Below are 16,663 nucleotides of genomic sequence, written 5' to 3'. Positions count from 1 at the left end.
CCCATCAGGGCATTCATGGATGACCTCACAGTCACGACAGAATCAGTCCCAGGCTGCCGGTGGATTCTGAAGGGTCTCGTGAAGCTGGTGGAGTGGGCCCGGATGCGTTTTAAACCAGCCAACTCAAGATCCATGGTGCTGAAGAAAGGGAGGGTGGAGGACAAGGTCCGGTTTAACATCTCAGGCAAAGCCATCCCTACCATCACAGAGAAGCCAGTCAAGAGCTTGGGCAAGATTTTTGACAGCTCTCTGAGAGACACATCATCAATTCAGTCTACCTGCACTGAGTTGGATGGCTGGCTGAAAACCGTGGACAAGTCAGGCCTTCCTGGGAAGTTTAAAGCCTGGGTGTACCAGCACGGCATTCTCCCCAGGATCCTGTGGCCCCTCCTTGTCTATGCCTTCCCAATCTCAGCGGTCGAGACCCTGGAGAGGAAGGTCAGCAAACATTTCCTAAGATGGCTTGGGTTACCAAAGAGCCTGAGCAGCATCGCTCTCTATGGGCGTAACAACAAGCTACAGCTGCCCTTTAGATCCTTGGAGGAGGAATTCAAGGTGACGAGAGCCAGAGAAGTGGTGCAGTGGCCAACGTTGGGATCCAAGTGAGGACTGGCAGGAAGTGGAGAGCAGAGGATGCTGTCCAAGAGGCAGAGGCCAGGCTACGTCACAGGATCCTTGTGGGAGTGGTCACACGGGGCCGAGCTGGGCTAGGGTCCTTCCCAACTCCTCAATTGAACACCAGGGGAAAGGAGAGGCGGTGCCTTGTCCAGGAGGAGGTGAGAGCAGCAGAGGAGGAGACAAGATCCTGCAGGGCAGTGGGGATAAAACAATAGGGAGCTTGGACAAGATGGGAGAATGTGATGGAGAGGAAAGTGACCTGGACTGAGCTCTGGAGAGCCGAGCCTCAACGCATCAAATTCCTCATCCAGGCAGTCTACGATGTGCTTCCAAGCCCGTCAAACCTGCACACATGGGGCTTAGCAGAGACATCAGCATGCCCCTTGTGTTCCAAGCGAGGAACCCTAGAACACATCCTCAGCTGCTGTACCAGGGCACTTGGAGATGGAAGGTACCGTTGGAGGCATGACCAAGTCCTTAAGACAATTGCTGAAGCCATCAGCGCTGGACTTCTGTGGGCAAAGCAGTTCCGACCCCCCAAGAGAACCATCGCCTTTGTCAGAGCTGGGGAGCAGGCAACCCCTGCCAGAAGAACATCTGCTGGCATCCTGACCTCTGCAAGAGACTGGCTGCTGCTGGTGGACCTCGAACGACAGCTTAAGTTCCCCAGCCACATTGCTGCTACCACCCTGCGGCCAGACATTGTCCTCGTGTCTGAGTCCACCAAGCAAGCGGTGATGCTGGAGCTGACGGTCCCATAGGAAGATCGCTTGGAAGAAGCCTTTGAGAGGAAACTCTCCAAGTACGCGGGACTGGTCAGTGATTGTCAGCAGGCTGGGTGGAGAGCAAGGTGTCTTCCGGTGGAGGTCGGATGCAGGGGTTTCGCAGCCCGTTCTTTAGCCAGAGCCTTCAGTAGCTTAGGCATCGTGGGAGAGAGGAAGAGGAGAGCCATCCGCAGTACCACCGATGCAGCAGAGAGAGCCTCAAGATGGCTGTGGCTCAAAAGAGGAGAGCCATGGAGTCATGGTAGCTAGCCATCTGGACACAAGCCGGGGTCTGATCAGCCCCGGTTGGGTCACCTGGAGGAGGGTGTATGATGTTGAAAGACCCGAAACACCCGATGATTCCAGGAACATCACTGAAGATGTGTCCAGAGGCATCAGTAGATGTATGTACACAGTATGATAGAGCTTTAACTTACATTTGTGGATGGCACGGCGAACTGTGTTCACAGACAATGATTTCCGGTAGTGATCCTGAGCCCATGCAGTGATTTCAGAATCATGCCTGTTTTTAATGCAGTGCTGTCTGAGGGCCCGAAGATCACAGGCATCCAGTATTGGTTTTCGGCCTTGTCCCTTGCGCACAGAGATTTCTCCAGATTCTCTTAATCTTTTGATTATATTATGTACTGTAGTTGATGAGATTTTCAAAGTCTTCGCAATTTTACGTTGAGGAATATTATTCTGAAATTTTTCCACAATTAGTAGACGCAGTCTTTCACAGATTGGTGATCCTCTGCCCATCTTTACTTCTGAGAGACTCTGCCTCTCTAAGATGCTCTTTGTATACCCGGTCATGTTACTGGCCTGTTGCCAATTAACCTAATTGCAAAATGTTCCTTTCTTTTTTTCTTACTTTTCCAGCCTTTTATTGCCCCCGTCCCAACTTTTTTGAGACGTGTTGCTGCCATCAAATTCAAAATTACTTTATTTTTTCCTTAAAATGGTACATTTTCTCAATTAAAATATTTGATATGTTTTCTATGATCTATTCTGAATTAAATATGGGTTCATGAGATTTGCAAATCATTGCATTCTGTTTTTATTTACATTTTACAAAGCGTCCCAACTTTTTTGGAATTGGGCTTGTATATATATATGTATATCTATATAAACGGAATCAAAGGGGAAGCACAAAAAGAAACTGGGAGGCACGAAATCATCTCACTTTTTCCAGCCTTCTATTAACATTGTGACAATGATGATGATGAGTATTATTTTTGTTATTGTTACAAGTCGTCGTAGCTGTATTATCTTTTTTTACTTTGTGTAAATCTTACTACTGTATATATTTATGCATTCGTACATACAGTGCCCTCCATAATGTTTGGGACAATGACCCATCGTTTATTTATTTGCTTCTGTACTCCACAAATAGAAATTTGTAATAACAAAAATCACATGTGGTTAAAGTGCAAAATTACAGCAGTGTTTATACATAGTGCCCCCCCCCCCCCCCCCCCCCCCCCCCCCCCCAACGTAATTTCTAGGAAAGTTGTTTAATATTTTGTAGAAAATCCTTTGAATGCCATGACGTCTGTGACCTATCAACATCGTCGGAGTGTGAATCTTATTTTTGGATTGTCCTACAAACTCTTTGCATTTCAATGGATCTCTATGGGAATTGTGGGCATGGTACTAGATTCAGCAATAAAGTATGCTCAAACACTAAGGAACATATTTGTTGGCTAAATGGCTTTTATTCAGCCAGGTCCAAGGTATCAATTGAGCCTCAAGCCATCATGCTGCTACAAGATACAAGATATGATGATGATAGATACTACAAGAATTCTTTCTCCAGACAAATTCCTGTTGAACTCAATGGAAAGAATATTCAGGAGAAACAATTATTGTAGTTTCTAATGCATATCTGGCAGCAGCATGAAGGCTTGAGGCTCATTTATTATAAAAATCTGACAATGTGCACATTAACCACATGTGATTTTTGTTATTATGAATCTCACATTGTGGAGTACGAAGGCAAATAAATAAATGATTGATCTTTGTCCCAAACATGGGACATATGGAGGACACAATATATATATATATATATACACACACGTGGACAAAATTGTTGGTACCCCTCAAATGATAGAAAAACCCACAATGGTCACTGAAATAACTTGAAACTGACAAAAGTAATAATAAATTTACTGAAAATGAACCAATGAAAATCGGACATTGCTTTTGAATTGTGGTTCAACAGAATCATTTTAAAAAACAAACTAATGAAACAGGCCTGGATAACAATGATGGTACCCTTAACTTAATATTTTGTTGCACAACCTTTTGAGGCAATCAATGCAATCAAACGATTTCTGTAACTGTCAATGAGATTTCTGCACCTGTCAACAGGTATTTTGGCTCACTCCTCGTGAGCAAACTGCTCCAGTTGTCTCAGGTTTGAAGGGTGCCTTCTCCAGATGGCATGTTTCAGCTCCTTCCACATATGTTCAATAGGATTTAGATCAGGGCTCATAGAAGGCCACTTCAGAATAGTCACTTAGCCATTCTTGGGTGTTTTTAGCTGTGTGTTTTGGGTCATTATCCTGTTGGAAGACCCATGACCTGCGACTGAGACCAAGCTTTCTGACACTAGGTAGCACATTTCTCTCCAGAATGCCTTGATGGTCTTGAGATTTCATTGTACCCTGCACAGATTCAAGACACCCTGTGCCAGATGCAGCAAAGCAGCCCCAGAACATAACCAAGCTTCCTCCATGTTTCACAGTAGGGACAGTGTTCTTTTCTTGGTATGCTTCATTTTTGTCTGTGAACATTGAGTTGATGTGCCTTGCTATAAAAAGCTCAAGTTTTGTCTCATCTGTCCAAAGGACATTCTCCCAGAAGCTTTGTGGCTTGTTAATATGCATTTTGGCAAATTCCAGTCTCGCTTTTTTATGATTTGCTTTCAACAGTGGTGTCCTCCTTGGTCGTCTCCCATGAAGTCCACTTTGGCTCAAACAACGACGGATGGTGCTATCTGACACTGATGTACCTTGACCTTGGAGTTCACCTTTAATTTCTTTGGAGGTTGTTCTGGGCTCTTTGGTTACCATTCGTATTATCCGTCTCTTCAATTTGTCATCAATTTTCCTCTTGCGGCCACGTCCAGGGAGGTTGGCTACAGTCCCGTGGACCTTAAACTTCTGAATAATATGTGCAACTGTAGTCACAGGAACATCAAGCTGCTTGGAGATGGTCTTATAGCCTTTACCTTTATGCTTTATACCTACATGCTTGTCTATAATTTTCTTTCTAATCTCCTCAGACAACTCTCTCCTTCGCTTTCTGTGGTCCATGTTCAGTGTGGTACACACCATGTCACCAAACAGCACAGTGACTACTTGTCACCCTTTAAATAGGCAGACTGACTGATTACAAGTTTGAAGACACCTGTGATGCTAATTAGAGGACACACCTTAGTTTAACATGTCCCTATGGTCAAATTTTCTAGGGGTACCATCGTTTTTGTCCAGGCCTGTTTCATTAGTTTGTTTTTTAAAATGATTCTGTTGAACCACAATTCAAAAGCAATGTCTGATTTTCATTGGTTAATTTTCAATAAATTTTTATTTATTATTACTTTTGTCAGTTTCAAGTTATTTCAGTGACCATTGTGGGTTTTTCTTTCATTAACAGAGGGGTACCAACAATTTTGTCCACGTGTGTATATATCGATCAGCCACAACATTAAAATCACCTGCTAAAACCTTTTTTTATTTTTTATATGCTTTAAACTGTATAAATATGTCTATAAACACTTTTTTTTTAATTAAAATGGAAATCTTGTACACTCATTGGGAGGGGGGGGGGGGTGCGTTGGTTTGTTATTTAAATATTTTGGTGTGTACTGTTCATGATCATGTCTATACAGAGGCCCCAGGACCTGTAGAATATTTTCATATTTAAATAAATAAATAAAGACCATCCACCATATTTCAAAATGCACGGGATGGATTCCTACATTGGTTTCGCCACATGCAGTACCATGTAACTCCAATGGTGGGAAGAAGGAAGAAGGGTGAAACTAGTGCAGGATTAGATGCCATGCATGGTGGGTGGTCTGGTGAACACCAGTACATACCAAGATATTTAAATGACAAAATAATGCACCCCCTTCCAATGAGCTTACAAGATTTCCATTTTAATTTAAAAATTCTACTTTTGAATGCAATTCACTTATGATTATCTGCTTATATAAGTACAGATATCATATAATGAAATATTAAGTGGTTTTAATGTTGTGGCTGATCGGTGTGTATATATGCACTCAGTGAGCACTTTATTAGGACTCATTTTTTTAGACTCAAGTCTTCTCCTGCTGTAGCCTATCCACTTGTAATGTGTAGTCTGTGTTACTGTCACCTTCCTGTCAGCTTTGACCAATCTGGCCATTCTCCTGAGACCTCTCTCATTCAAAAAGCTTTGCTGCCTGCAGAACTGCTGCTCACTGGATGTTTTTTGTTTTTTTGTACCATTCTGTTGTGCTTAAAAATCCCAGCTAATCAGTAGTTTCTGAGATACTCATACCACCCTGTCTGCCACCAACAATCATCATGGTCAAAATCACTTGGATCACATTTTTTCTTAATTTTGATGGTTGACGTGAACATTAACTGAAGCTCCTGACCTGTATCTGCATGATTTTATGCATTGCACTGCTGCCACACAATTGGCTGATTAGATAATCGCATAAATAAGTAGGTGTAATAAAGTAAAAATGTTCCTAATAAAGTGCTTATATATATACACACACACACACACACACACACACACACACACACACACACACCGTTGAGCTGAAACATTATGACCTTCTGCCTAATATGCTGGTGCCCTGTGGTATCTGGCACCAAGACGTAAGAAGCAGATCCTGCAAGTTGCGAGTTGGAGCTGCCATGGATCGAATTTGTTGTTCCAGCACATCCCACAAATGCTTGATCAGATTGAGATTGTTGGTGGAAGACAGGGTGATTTCAGTATCTCAGAAACTGCTGATCTCCTGGGATTTTCACGCACATTAGTCTCTAGAGTTTGCAAAGAATGGTACAAAAAATCCAGTGAGCAGCAGTTCTGCAGACCGAAACGCCTTATTAATGAGACGTCAGATTACAGTAACACAGTTAAACACACATTACAACAGTGGTATGCAGCAGAGCATCTCTGAACACGCAACACATCATAACTCTAAGTGGATAGGCTACAGCAGTAGAAGTAAAAAAAATAAGTATAATAAATACCTAATAAAGTGCTAACTCAGTGTATATACTATATGTATATACAGTATATCTGTCTGCCAAATGCCAATAATATAATGTATTAAATTACATGCATGCATTATTATATATTAATATTAATCATATAGGATGAAAAGCTATAGAGAGTACACGCACAAATACAGAGTGCAGAACTCTACCTCAGCAGGCATATTCATCAAAAGCACCGCAGCCACAGGTCCTTGCCCCTGACAGTAGCCCTCATCTGGCCTGAATTGCGTGTAAGCCTTCAGGACCCGAAATAGCCCCTGTTGCCTGCCCAACCAAAAAAAAACATAAAACAATAAAATGCTAAACAAACAACTTTGAGGCAAATAATGACTGTGCCCAGGGTTTTTCAGCAGTTGCATTTCATAAATTTCATTAAATCCAGCTTTGCCAGCTTGACCAGCTAGGACAACTAGCATGCTCAAGCTAGTGATAAAGCCGATCTAACTGGTCAACCAGCTAATGCTAGTAGCTTGTCTGAACTCTTTCAAAACATAGCTTGAGCTGGTCAAACCATGTCAAGTTAGCAGCTGGTCTGAACTGGTCAGCCAGCTACCAGCTGTTTCAGGAGTTTACTGTTGTTTGCTGTTATGTAGTCCAACATTCCAGCACATCAGTTTTATCTGCATTTATAATTGAGTTAGTCTATATTAACAGTCAATGATCAATTTAAGCTAATTATGAAAGATTCATTAAAATACTCCAGTAGTTGGCCTGGTTAAATTGGCTATCATCAAGTTACCATGGTTTTCCAGAGTTTGACCTTTGGAATACTACCAGCTCATAACTCTTGAGTTCACAACTCTTTACAACAAGTTGCCAAGTTTAACTGGAATGCAAAATTATACCCAAATTTCCAACTCGTTAACAGGCCAGAATTTCTTTCCTGGTCGGAAGGTCGTAATGGACTACTTGCACTGCACACTTGTGTTCGCTTAGTAGAGCTCAAATACTTATGCTGAAATGTTAAAATTGCTTTTTTTCACCAGATGCTTAGCATACTGTACATGAGCTACCGAAAGCTGCAATCAGTGACTTATACAAACTCTGAAAGCTGGAGTAAAACTGCGGGGAGCAAGCTGGAGAAACAATTTAAATTGTGTCTGTATATAACTGACTGATCAAGAAAAAGTGCCTTGTGCACAGTGTATTGTCATGAGTCACCTAGCTACAGGTCCAGCAAGATACAAATCAAACAACATGAAGTCCAGCACACTCAAAAAACAAAGTAAAATCTGTTTTGACATTAAACACTTGTACTGTTTATTGCAGTTTGGATGTGAGCTCTGTCATGTATAATTTTGGTATACATTTGTGCATCTTTCCTACCCTTACTTCACTTTAGTTTTGCCCCTCTGCTCTCTGTATAGTGATCATCAGGACACTTTTTTTATTTTGCTTAATTTTTCCTTTATTATTTTTGAAGAAATAGGTGGAAATCTAATCTCCGTTGGGGGTATGCCATTTAGACACTGCAGATTCAGGGCCAGAATTACATAGGCCTTCATGAAACTTGTTTTTGAGAGAACAGAAAGTAGTAATAAGCACGATTTGTGATAGGCTTTGGTGACACAGCTAGTATTTACAAAAATATTACTTTAGTTTGTGAGCAAAATAGCCTGGTAAATTTTTAGCAAGGTTGGAAAGAATCCAATTGATTCAGTCTTTGGAACAACCCCACTGATGTGGGGTTGATGCATAGAATTGGTGTGGATTTCCTACATTTTATTGCATGACCAGTTACTAATCATACATACATGAGACATAAAATAAGTGTAGAGATGATCATTGGCACCTTTTATATATAAATCACAAATATCCATAAAGGTGTGAAGACAAGAACATGCTTGACGACTCCACCCAGTGAACACCCTCAATTATCCTTATATGGTGGCTAGGTGCATCTTATTTCTAGCCCATTGAAGTCGCTTTCAAACCAAATAATGCAATTGTAACTGTAATCAAAACATAGAGTTCAGAATTTCAGCTTTTATTTCCTGGTATTTACACCTAGAACTACTTTGAACATCGCACCTTTGGGATCAGACCACCCAATTTTTAGGTGAGCAAAAGTATTGGAACAGAGTATTTAATAAAATAACACTTCATATTTGGCAGCATATCCCTTGCAATAACTGCATCAAGCATTGACACAACCAAACTGTTGCATTCTTCTTTTGTGATGCTTTTCCAGGCTTTTACTGCAGCCAGCCTCTTTCAGTGGTTTATTTTTTTTATTTATTATTATTTTTATTTTTTTTGGGGGGGGGTCCCTTCAATCTCCTCTTCAGAAGGTGAAATGCATGCTCAATTGGGTTAAGGTCTGGTGATTGACTTTGCCAATCTAAAACCTTCCACTCTAATGAAGCTCTCACAATGTTTCTGTCATCAACTGCTATTGTTTTCCTTGGTCGACCTGTTCGATGTCTGTTGCTCAGTACGCCAGCGGTTTATTTCTTTTTCAGGACATCCCAAGTTGTTCAAGTTGTTCTACAAGCTATCTAATCAATTTACCCTCTTTTCTAAGCTTCAAAATGGCTTGCTAAAACACCTAACCCCCAAATGCTCCTGACGAGCTGGTCGGCGCCTTGCATGGCAGCCAATTGCCGTCGGTGTGTGAGCGTGTGTATGAATGGGTGAATGAGAAGCATCAATTGTACAGCGTTTGGGATAAAGGCGCTATATAAATGCCAAATTTACCATTTAATTCTTTATTCTCTTAAAACCATAGGTGTCATATCTCCTGTGGAACAGAGGAACCCCTGGTTTAAACACCACTGGCAAAGATGACAGCCATCTGTATCTTCCCTTAATGTGTGATATGGTTAGAGAACACATTTGGAGGGATTTTTGATTAGTGCTCCATGCAGAACTTCCCACCCTTCAGTTCAGACCACAGGTATTTGATGGAATGGAAGTCTGGAGACTGAGATGGCAATTGCAGAACATGGATGCTGTTATCATGTAACTATTTCAGTGTGAATTCTGATGTACAGTACTGTGCAAAAGTTTTAGGCAGGTGTGGAAAAAATGCTGTGAAATAAGAATGCTTTCAAAAATAGAAATGTTAATAGTTTATTTTTATCAATCAACAAAATGTATGAACAGAAGAAGGGAATGAACAGAAGAAAAATCTAAATCAAATCAATATTTGCTGTGACCACCCTTTACCTTCAAAACAGTATCAATTCTTCTACTTGCACACAGTCTTTGAAGGAAGTCACCAGGTAGGTTGTACCTAACATCTTTGAGAACTAGCCACCGTTCTTCTGTGGATTTAGGCAGCCTCAAATGCTTCTGTCTCTTCATGTATCCCAGACAGACTCGGATGATGTTGAGATCAGGGCTCTGTGGGGGCCGTACCATTACTTCCAGGACTCCTTGTTCTTCTTTATGCTGAAGATAGTTCTTAATGACATTGGCTGTATGTTTGGGGTTGTTGTCCTGCTGCAGAATACATTTGGGGCCAATCTGATGCCTCCCTGACGGTATTGCATGATGGATAAATATCTGCCTGTACTACATTGAGGAGACCATTAATTCTGACCAAATCCATCCAAACTCCATCTGCAGAAATGCAGCCCCAAACTCGCAAGGAACCTCCACCATGCTTCACTGTTGCCTGCAGCCAAATATTTCATATGTTGACTCATCAGTACAGAGAACCTGCTGCCATTTTTCGGAGGTATGGCTTTTTGGAAACCCCTGTCTGCCTTGAAATTTCTGCCTGGGAGAAATGCTGATGCAGTATAACTACCTTGTGTCTTGTTGCTGTGCTCAGTCTTGCCATGGTGTATTACTTCTGACATTAAACTTCAGCAACCTCACCTTGGAAGCGGGGTTTGGCTGTTCCTCACCCAGTTTTAACCCTCCGACACAGCTGTTTTTGTTTCAGTTAATGATTGTGTTTCAACCTACATATTCAAAAGATGATCATTAGCTCCATTTGGTGTAATTGGTTAATGACTCACCTGACTATATGCCTACAAAATCCCTGACTTTGTGCAAGTGTACCTAGAAGAATTGCTGGTTTGAAGGCAAAGGGTGATGGTACAAAAACCAAATATTGATTTGATTTAGATTTTTCTTCTGTTCATTCATTTCTTCTGTTCATGCATTTTGTTAATTGATAAAAAGAAACTATTAACATTTCTATTTTTGAAAGCATTCTTACTTTATTTTTTCACACCTGCCTAAAACTTCTGCACAGTACTGTATGTTTGGAGTCATTGTCCTGCTGGACAATCCACCTATGACAATCTTGCTCTCAACCCCTTTCGCGGTAGCAAAGGGTCTTTTCAGTAGGCATCAGTTCACAGTTCCCACTCTGACACCAATTTCTGTTCCCACTTGTCTGCTCTCAGTTAGCTTCAGCTGCCTCATCCTCCGCTATCTGTCTCTCTCTCTCTCTCTCACACAATTCTTCCTCTATAAATTCTTTGTCAAAATCGAAAAGCTCGCCCTCTAACTAAGCAAAGACAGAGCTGTCCGCCATATCGCTCAGGCTAGCCAAATTAGGTTATCTGAAATTTGTATGCTACTGTATTGTCATGGAAGTGTCATGTGATTGCCTGGATGGGTGGCCATCCATAAACCAGTCTCTGCGTTGAAGGTTGGAATTTGAGCGCCGTTACCTTCTGGGAAACACATCCAGTGATCACAGGACACGTTTGCCCTTAGAAGTTTTGCCCCATATTTACGAAACGGCTACACTGATTGCGATTTTAAAAATGTAATCTAAATAACCTCAGCTGAAACAAGAGTGACATGAATTAATTTTAATTAATAATAGGTCCAGGGAAGACGTTTCAATTATAACATTGATTTAATTCCTTATAGATTATGGACAGTGAGCATTCCATTAAGCAATCATTTGCTATAGTGGCACATCATACGACCTGACACTTATGCGAATGCAGAAGGGAATTGCTTTTGCCTGTGACCATTTGAATCTTAGTCGACAAAGGTTCTCGACCACTGGGGGGGCAGCCCTAGATTTTAATATCCAAAATTACCAATACACTATACAGAGCAGATCGAATTATATCAAATCCCCCAAGGTACTGGGGGATTTGTACTTTTCTAGAGTGTTTTTATACTTGTATTTGTTTTTAAGTTTGTATACCACTCAATTACATTTCAGTTACATTTTTAATTTACACCTCAAAGTACTTGTTTCACTTTTTTTTTTCTCAGACAAAAATATCAATCCTTTTATTTAAATCAGCCAATCAAATCCATCTCATTCGTTAATGAACCAGCCCACCCCCATTCTGATTGCTTACTGTGCAATGCCCAAGTAGACACCAGCTGACGTACAGTATATTTAATTTCATCATGCTTCTGGTGAAGAAGTGCGTTACCTGTTCTTGAACATGTTAGCCAGCTAATATTAGCATCTTGCCTGATTTAGTCCAGTATGAGTTTGAAAATTTTGAACATTTTAGTAAATTATCTTTGGCATTACATTCCAGTCCGATTCCAACAACTAATCAGGAATTTTTGTGCAAGATAAAATGTATAAACTAATGTTTAACTGATGTAATGTAAAATAACATATAATATAAATAACAATAATTAATTTTAGCATTGTATATCCTACTTTAAACTTTTTTATATTTAAGTACATTTCAAATACTTTTTTACTTTCACTACACCTTGATGGAGAGCAAGCTGATGTTGGCATTAGGGGTGATAAATTTAATTGACTGTCTATTGAGGCTTTTGGCAAATGCAAACACTTAACTTAAAAAGTAGTCAAACACATTTAACATATAGGCTATACAGTAAGACACTAGATCACAGGACACTGTTTTGATATTGTAGCCAACATTAGGCTTTGTGAATATTGACATTATATTTTTATTGCTACACAGAGACAAAATAACGGTCAGTGTCTGTTGCTTCAGGTCTATGAAGAAAAATGAGAACTCACACAATATAAGAGTAGAGAGAAAGCCGGAATAGGGCTGTTCAGGTTCATTCTAGAGATGGTTTACGATCACATTTTAGAAATGTGTATTTCTTATCCGTTTTCAACCTTTTTGAAAGGTAAAATACCATGTCTGTTTGTGCAAGTAGTCCATTATGATTTTCCGATGTACCTGGTGTCTGCAAAAGGTTGTTCAGCATAAATCACTGAACAACCTTTCTGTGTGATGTCACAAAGAGATAGCTGAAGGACCCATTACCCATGGCCGTCTCTGGAGAGGAACATCTCGTGGAAAGGGAACTGCCTATCAATGTCTCTCTCTATCACATCCACCCAGCTTTGCAGGGCAGGGGATGAGTCCAGGGTCTGGAGGAGAGGAGGAAAATTATTGAAATGTTGTTTTGGATGAATATTAAGTTCTACCATTGACAGCATTTGTTCTTGGCAAAGTCCCTCCTCTGGTAAATCTCTCACCTGGCACAGTCTCTCTCACCTGGTAAAGTCTCACCTGGTATAGTTTCTCACTCGGCACAGTCTCACCTGGTAAATTTTCCCACCTGGAATAGTTTCTCACATGGCACAGTCGCTCTCACCAGGTAAAGTCTTGTCTGGCACATTCTCTCTCACCGGGTAAAGTCTCACTTGATATAGTCTCACCTGGTAAAGTCTGCTGTTTTTACTCATCCTCTCTGTGGCACGGCAAAGCAGCGGCCAACACCGAGCCCTGAGAGATGCTGGGATACCCTTCCGACACTGTTCTTTCACCTGAGTGATTGAAAGAAAACTGTTAGAGAGGTTCTCTAAATAAAGTTTACTATAAATACATTTCCTTTTTTTTTTTTTTTTTTTTAACAGTATGTTTATTGAGTTTTCAACATTTTACAAAATAATAATAAAATAAAATATAAATAAACCCTTTATGTATGTACACTATCGGACAGCCACACAACTAGTATATACATAGATACATACATATTAGTGAACAAACATAACATTTAAAAATAAGGGAGAAAAAAACAAAAGAATAATAAACAACAAATGTCAAGGGAGGCACATTACAATGGACATTTTTACAATACTTAAACATTCATCATAAGATTTGCCCTATTTATTTATGTCAGCTGCTCATATAACCACTATTACAGAGTTAATTATCCTTCCCCAGAATCATCCAACATATGAGACAGATCCTTGTCCCTGAGATAATCTATAAAAGGACCCCATATGCTTTGAAACCTTTCTTGTTTGTCTTTGAGTGTGTATGTTATTTTTTCCAGAGGTAAACACAGAGACATTTCCTTAAGCCATTGCCCAATACTTGGTCTACCAGTACTTTTCCATGTTACTGCTATAGCTTTTTTGGCTTGTAAAAGGCACATGTCTATGAAGATCTGTTCACTGCGCTTTATATTGTGTCCCTCCGGATAGATGCCAAGAATAAAAAACTTAGGTTCCACTACAATTTGGATTGATAAAATCTCTTGTACTACTAGTCCAACTTCTTTCCAAAATTCCTTGATTTTTGGATATTTCCATATGCAGTGGAAAAGTGTTCCTTTGTCCTCCCTGCACCTGTTACATACATCCGTAATGTTGGGGTTAAATTTGTTTAGTCTTTCTGGTGTAATATATACTCTCATTAACCAATTATATTGCAGAAGTTTTAAGCGTGTATTGGCAGTTTGAATTTTTTGAGCTTTTTTACATGCCTTATTCCAGTTTTCGATTGATAAATCCTCTTGTAAGTCGTCCCTCCATGCTTTCAATTTAGATTCTGAGGATTCTAATGATCTCTCAATCAACAAGTTGTATACTTCTGATATTATTCCTTTTCCAAAGGGGTTTTTGATTAAAACTTTCTCCAATGAGGATAGAGCAGGTATGGTCAAGGATTGATTTTTATTAGATCTAATGAAGCTCTTAAGCTGCAGATATTTAAAAAAATGTTTGCGGGGGACATTATACTTGACTACGAGCTCCTCAAATGTTTTGATATTTTCATCCTCAGGCCCAAAAATGTAATTAATTTGACTTACTCCCCTATCAGCCCATAGTTTAAAGCCACCATCGGCTCTACCTGGCACAAAAGAATTATTACCCCAAATTGGACTGTATCGAGAAATAACAGGTGTTTCCTTCAAGTATTTTTGTACCTCGTACCATACTGCAATCATGTTTCTCACCATTGGGTTCGATGTTCCCTTTTTAAGGTTTTTAGGATTATCAGAATATTTATGCTGGCAACTGGATCTGAATGAGACTCAATGTCTTTCCATGCTGGTGAATTTTCTGTTGAGTAGTAAAACCTCATAGTCCTAACTTGTGTTGCCCAGTAATACCACAACAATTCATTTTTCAGTATATTAATTCTACCTATTTGGGAGATTGGAAGTGATGACCATTTATTGATTGATTCATGAATAGACGTCGTAACAGGAGTATAATTAGCTTGTACAATTTCTTCTTACCTATGAGTAATTTGAATTCCCAAGTAAGTAAAACTTTTAACTATTTTGAATTAGCCTACATAATTGGGTGGGTTATCTCTCTCATCCGAATTTAGCATCAAGATGGATGATTTAAGGTTATTAATTTTGTAACCGGAGATATTACCAAATCTTTTAATGAGATCCATAAGAGCTGGAATAGATTCACCCAAATTTTGAAGAAAAAGGATAATGTCGTCCGCAAAAAGAGATATGCGGTGTTCAAGTTGACCTATACATATACCCGAGATCATTGTATGATTCCTTACTGCAATTGCTAAGGGCTCAATTGCAATTGTGAATAAGAGAGGTGATGAAGGGCATCCCTGTCTGCATCCTCTATTGATTTTAATTGGTTTGGATAGATTGTTGTTCGTGACTATTTCAGCATATGGCTCTTTATATAAAAGTTTCACCCAATTACAAAATTTTTCTCCAAGCCCAAACCGATCAAGTAGTTCAAACAAGTATGCCCATTCCACCCTGTCAAAAGCTTTCTCTGCATCCAATGACAGGAAAGCTGTGTCTGGTACCTCTCTCTGGGCATGTAAGATGTTTAAAACCCGTCTCACATTGTGAAATCCCTGACGGTCCATAATGAACCCATTTTGATCCTCATTTATAATTCCTGGTAGGAGAATCTCTAATCTTTTTGCCGAGAGTATTTTCAGATCAGAGTTTAAAAGGCTTATTGGTCTCAAATTTTCGCATTTGTCATTTGGCTTTCCCGGTTTAGGGAGAAGTGTAATTAAGGCACCTCTCAAGGTGGGTGGAAGGATCCCTTCCTGATAGGATTCAATAAACATTTCCAGAAGAGGTGTTTTTAATTTAGATTCAAATTTCTTATAAAAATCACTGGGCAGGCCATCGGGTCCTGCAGCTTTTCCAGATTTCATATTTTTTATTGCCTCCGAGATATCTTCTAAGGTCACGTCTTCCCCCAATGTCATCCTATCCTCCTCTGAGATTTTAGGGATGCTATAATTATTTAGGAATAAACCTTGGTCCAATAAATCTGGATCTCTTTCGGAATTATACAGTTTTTCATAATACTCTCTAAATGCTCTGTTAATTTTAATAGGATCAGTTATATTATCATCATTGTGATTTTTGAGGGCAGTAATAGCTCTTTCGGTTTGAAGCTGTTTTATGCGCCATGCCAGAATTTTCCCAGATTTTTCCCCTTGGTCAAAGATAGTTTGTTTGAGTTTTAAAAGATTACCTGTAGCTTTTGCGGATGAAATTTCATTATATTGTGCTCTTAATAATAATAATTCCTGATGTAGCTTAGGACAGGGATTTTGATAATGTTTTGTCTCCAAGATCTTGATTTTTGACTCCAATATTGTTAATTTTTGTTTTGCTTTTTTGGATTTAGAACTTGTAAAGCTGATGATCTGGCCCCTAATAAAAGCTTTAAAAGCTTCCCACCTGGTGCTTGCAGATGTTTCGAATAAATTAATTGTAAAATACATATCAATTTGTTACTCAAGGAAAGAGATTAGATCTGGGTCCCGTAACCATTTTTGCTGCAATCTCCATTTCGGTGGATCCTTTTTCAGCCCTGGATCTACATAA

At 39.8% G+C, this 16,663-nt stretch overlaps 2 protein-coding genes across 2 annotated transcripts in view; one reads left to right on the top strand and one right to left on the bottom strand.

Moving 5' to 3' along the window:
* tbc1d10c (TBC1 domain family, member 10C) overlaps positions 1–16,663 on the bottom strand; it is a 63,263-nt gene that overhangs the window by 12,145 nt on the left and 34,455 nt on the right. The window contains exons 4-6 of the mRNA XM_061250867.1: positions 13,257–13,364; positions 12,859–12,965; positions 6,820–6,934 (exon numbers count right to left, since the gene is read on the bottom strand). Of these exons, the coding sequence (XP_061106851.1) occupies positions 6,820–6,934; positions 12,859–12,965; positions 13,257–13,364 (330 nt within the window). The remainder of the gene's footprint in view (positions 1–6,819; positions 6,935–12,858; positions 12,966–13,256; positions 13,365–16,663) is intronic.
* Positions 1–16,663, top strand: part of rad9a (RAD9 checkpoint clamp component A) — a 77,024-nt gene that overhangs the window by 50,273 nt on the left and 10,088 nt on the right. The window lies entirely within an intron of this gene.

This window comes from Conger conger, chromosome 8 (genome assembly GCF_963514075.1).
Source record: "Conger conger chromosome 8, fConCon1.1, whole genome shotgun sequence".
NCBI classification, from domain to species: Eukaryota; Metazoa; Chordata; class Actinopteri; order Anguilliformes; family Congridae; genus Conger; species Conger conger.
This window is presented reverse-complemented; position numbering and strand designations above follow the sequence as displayed.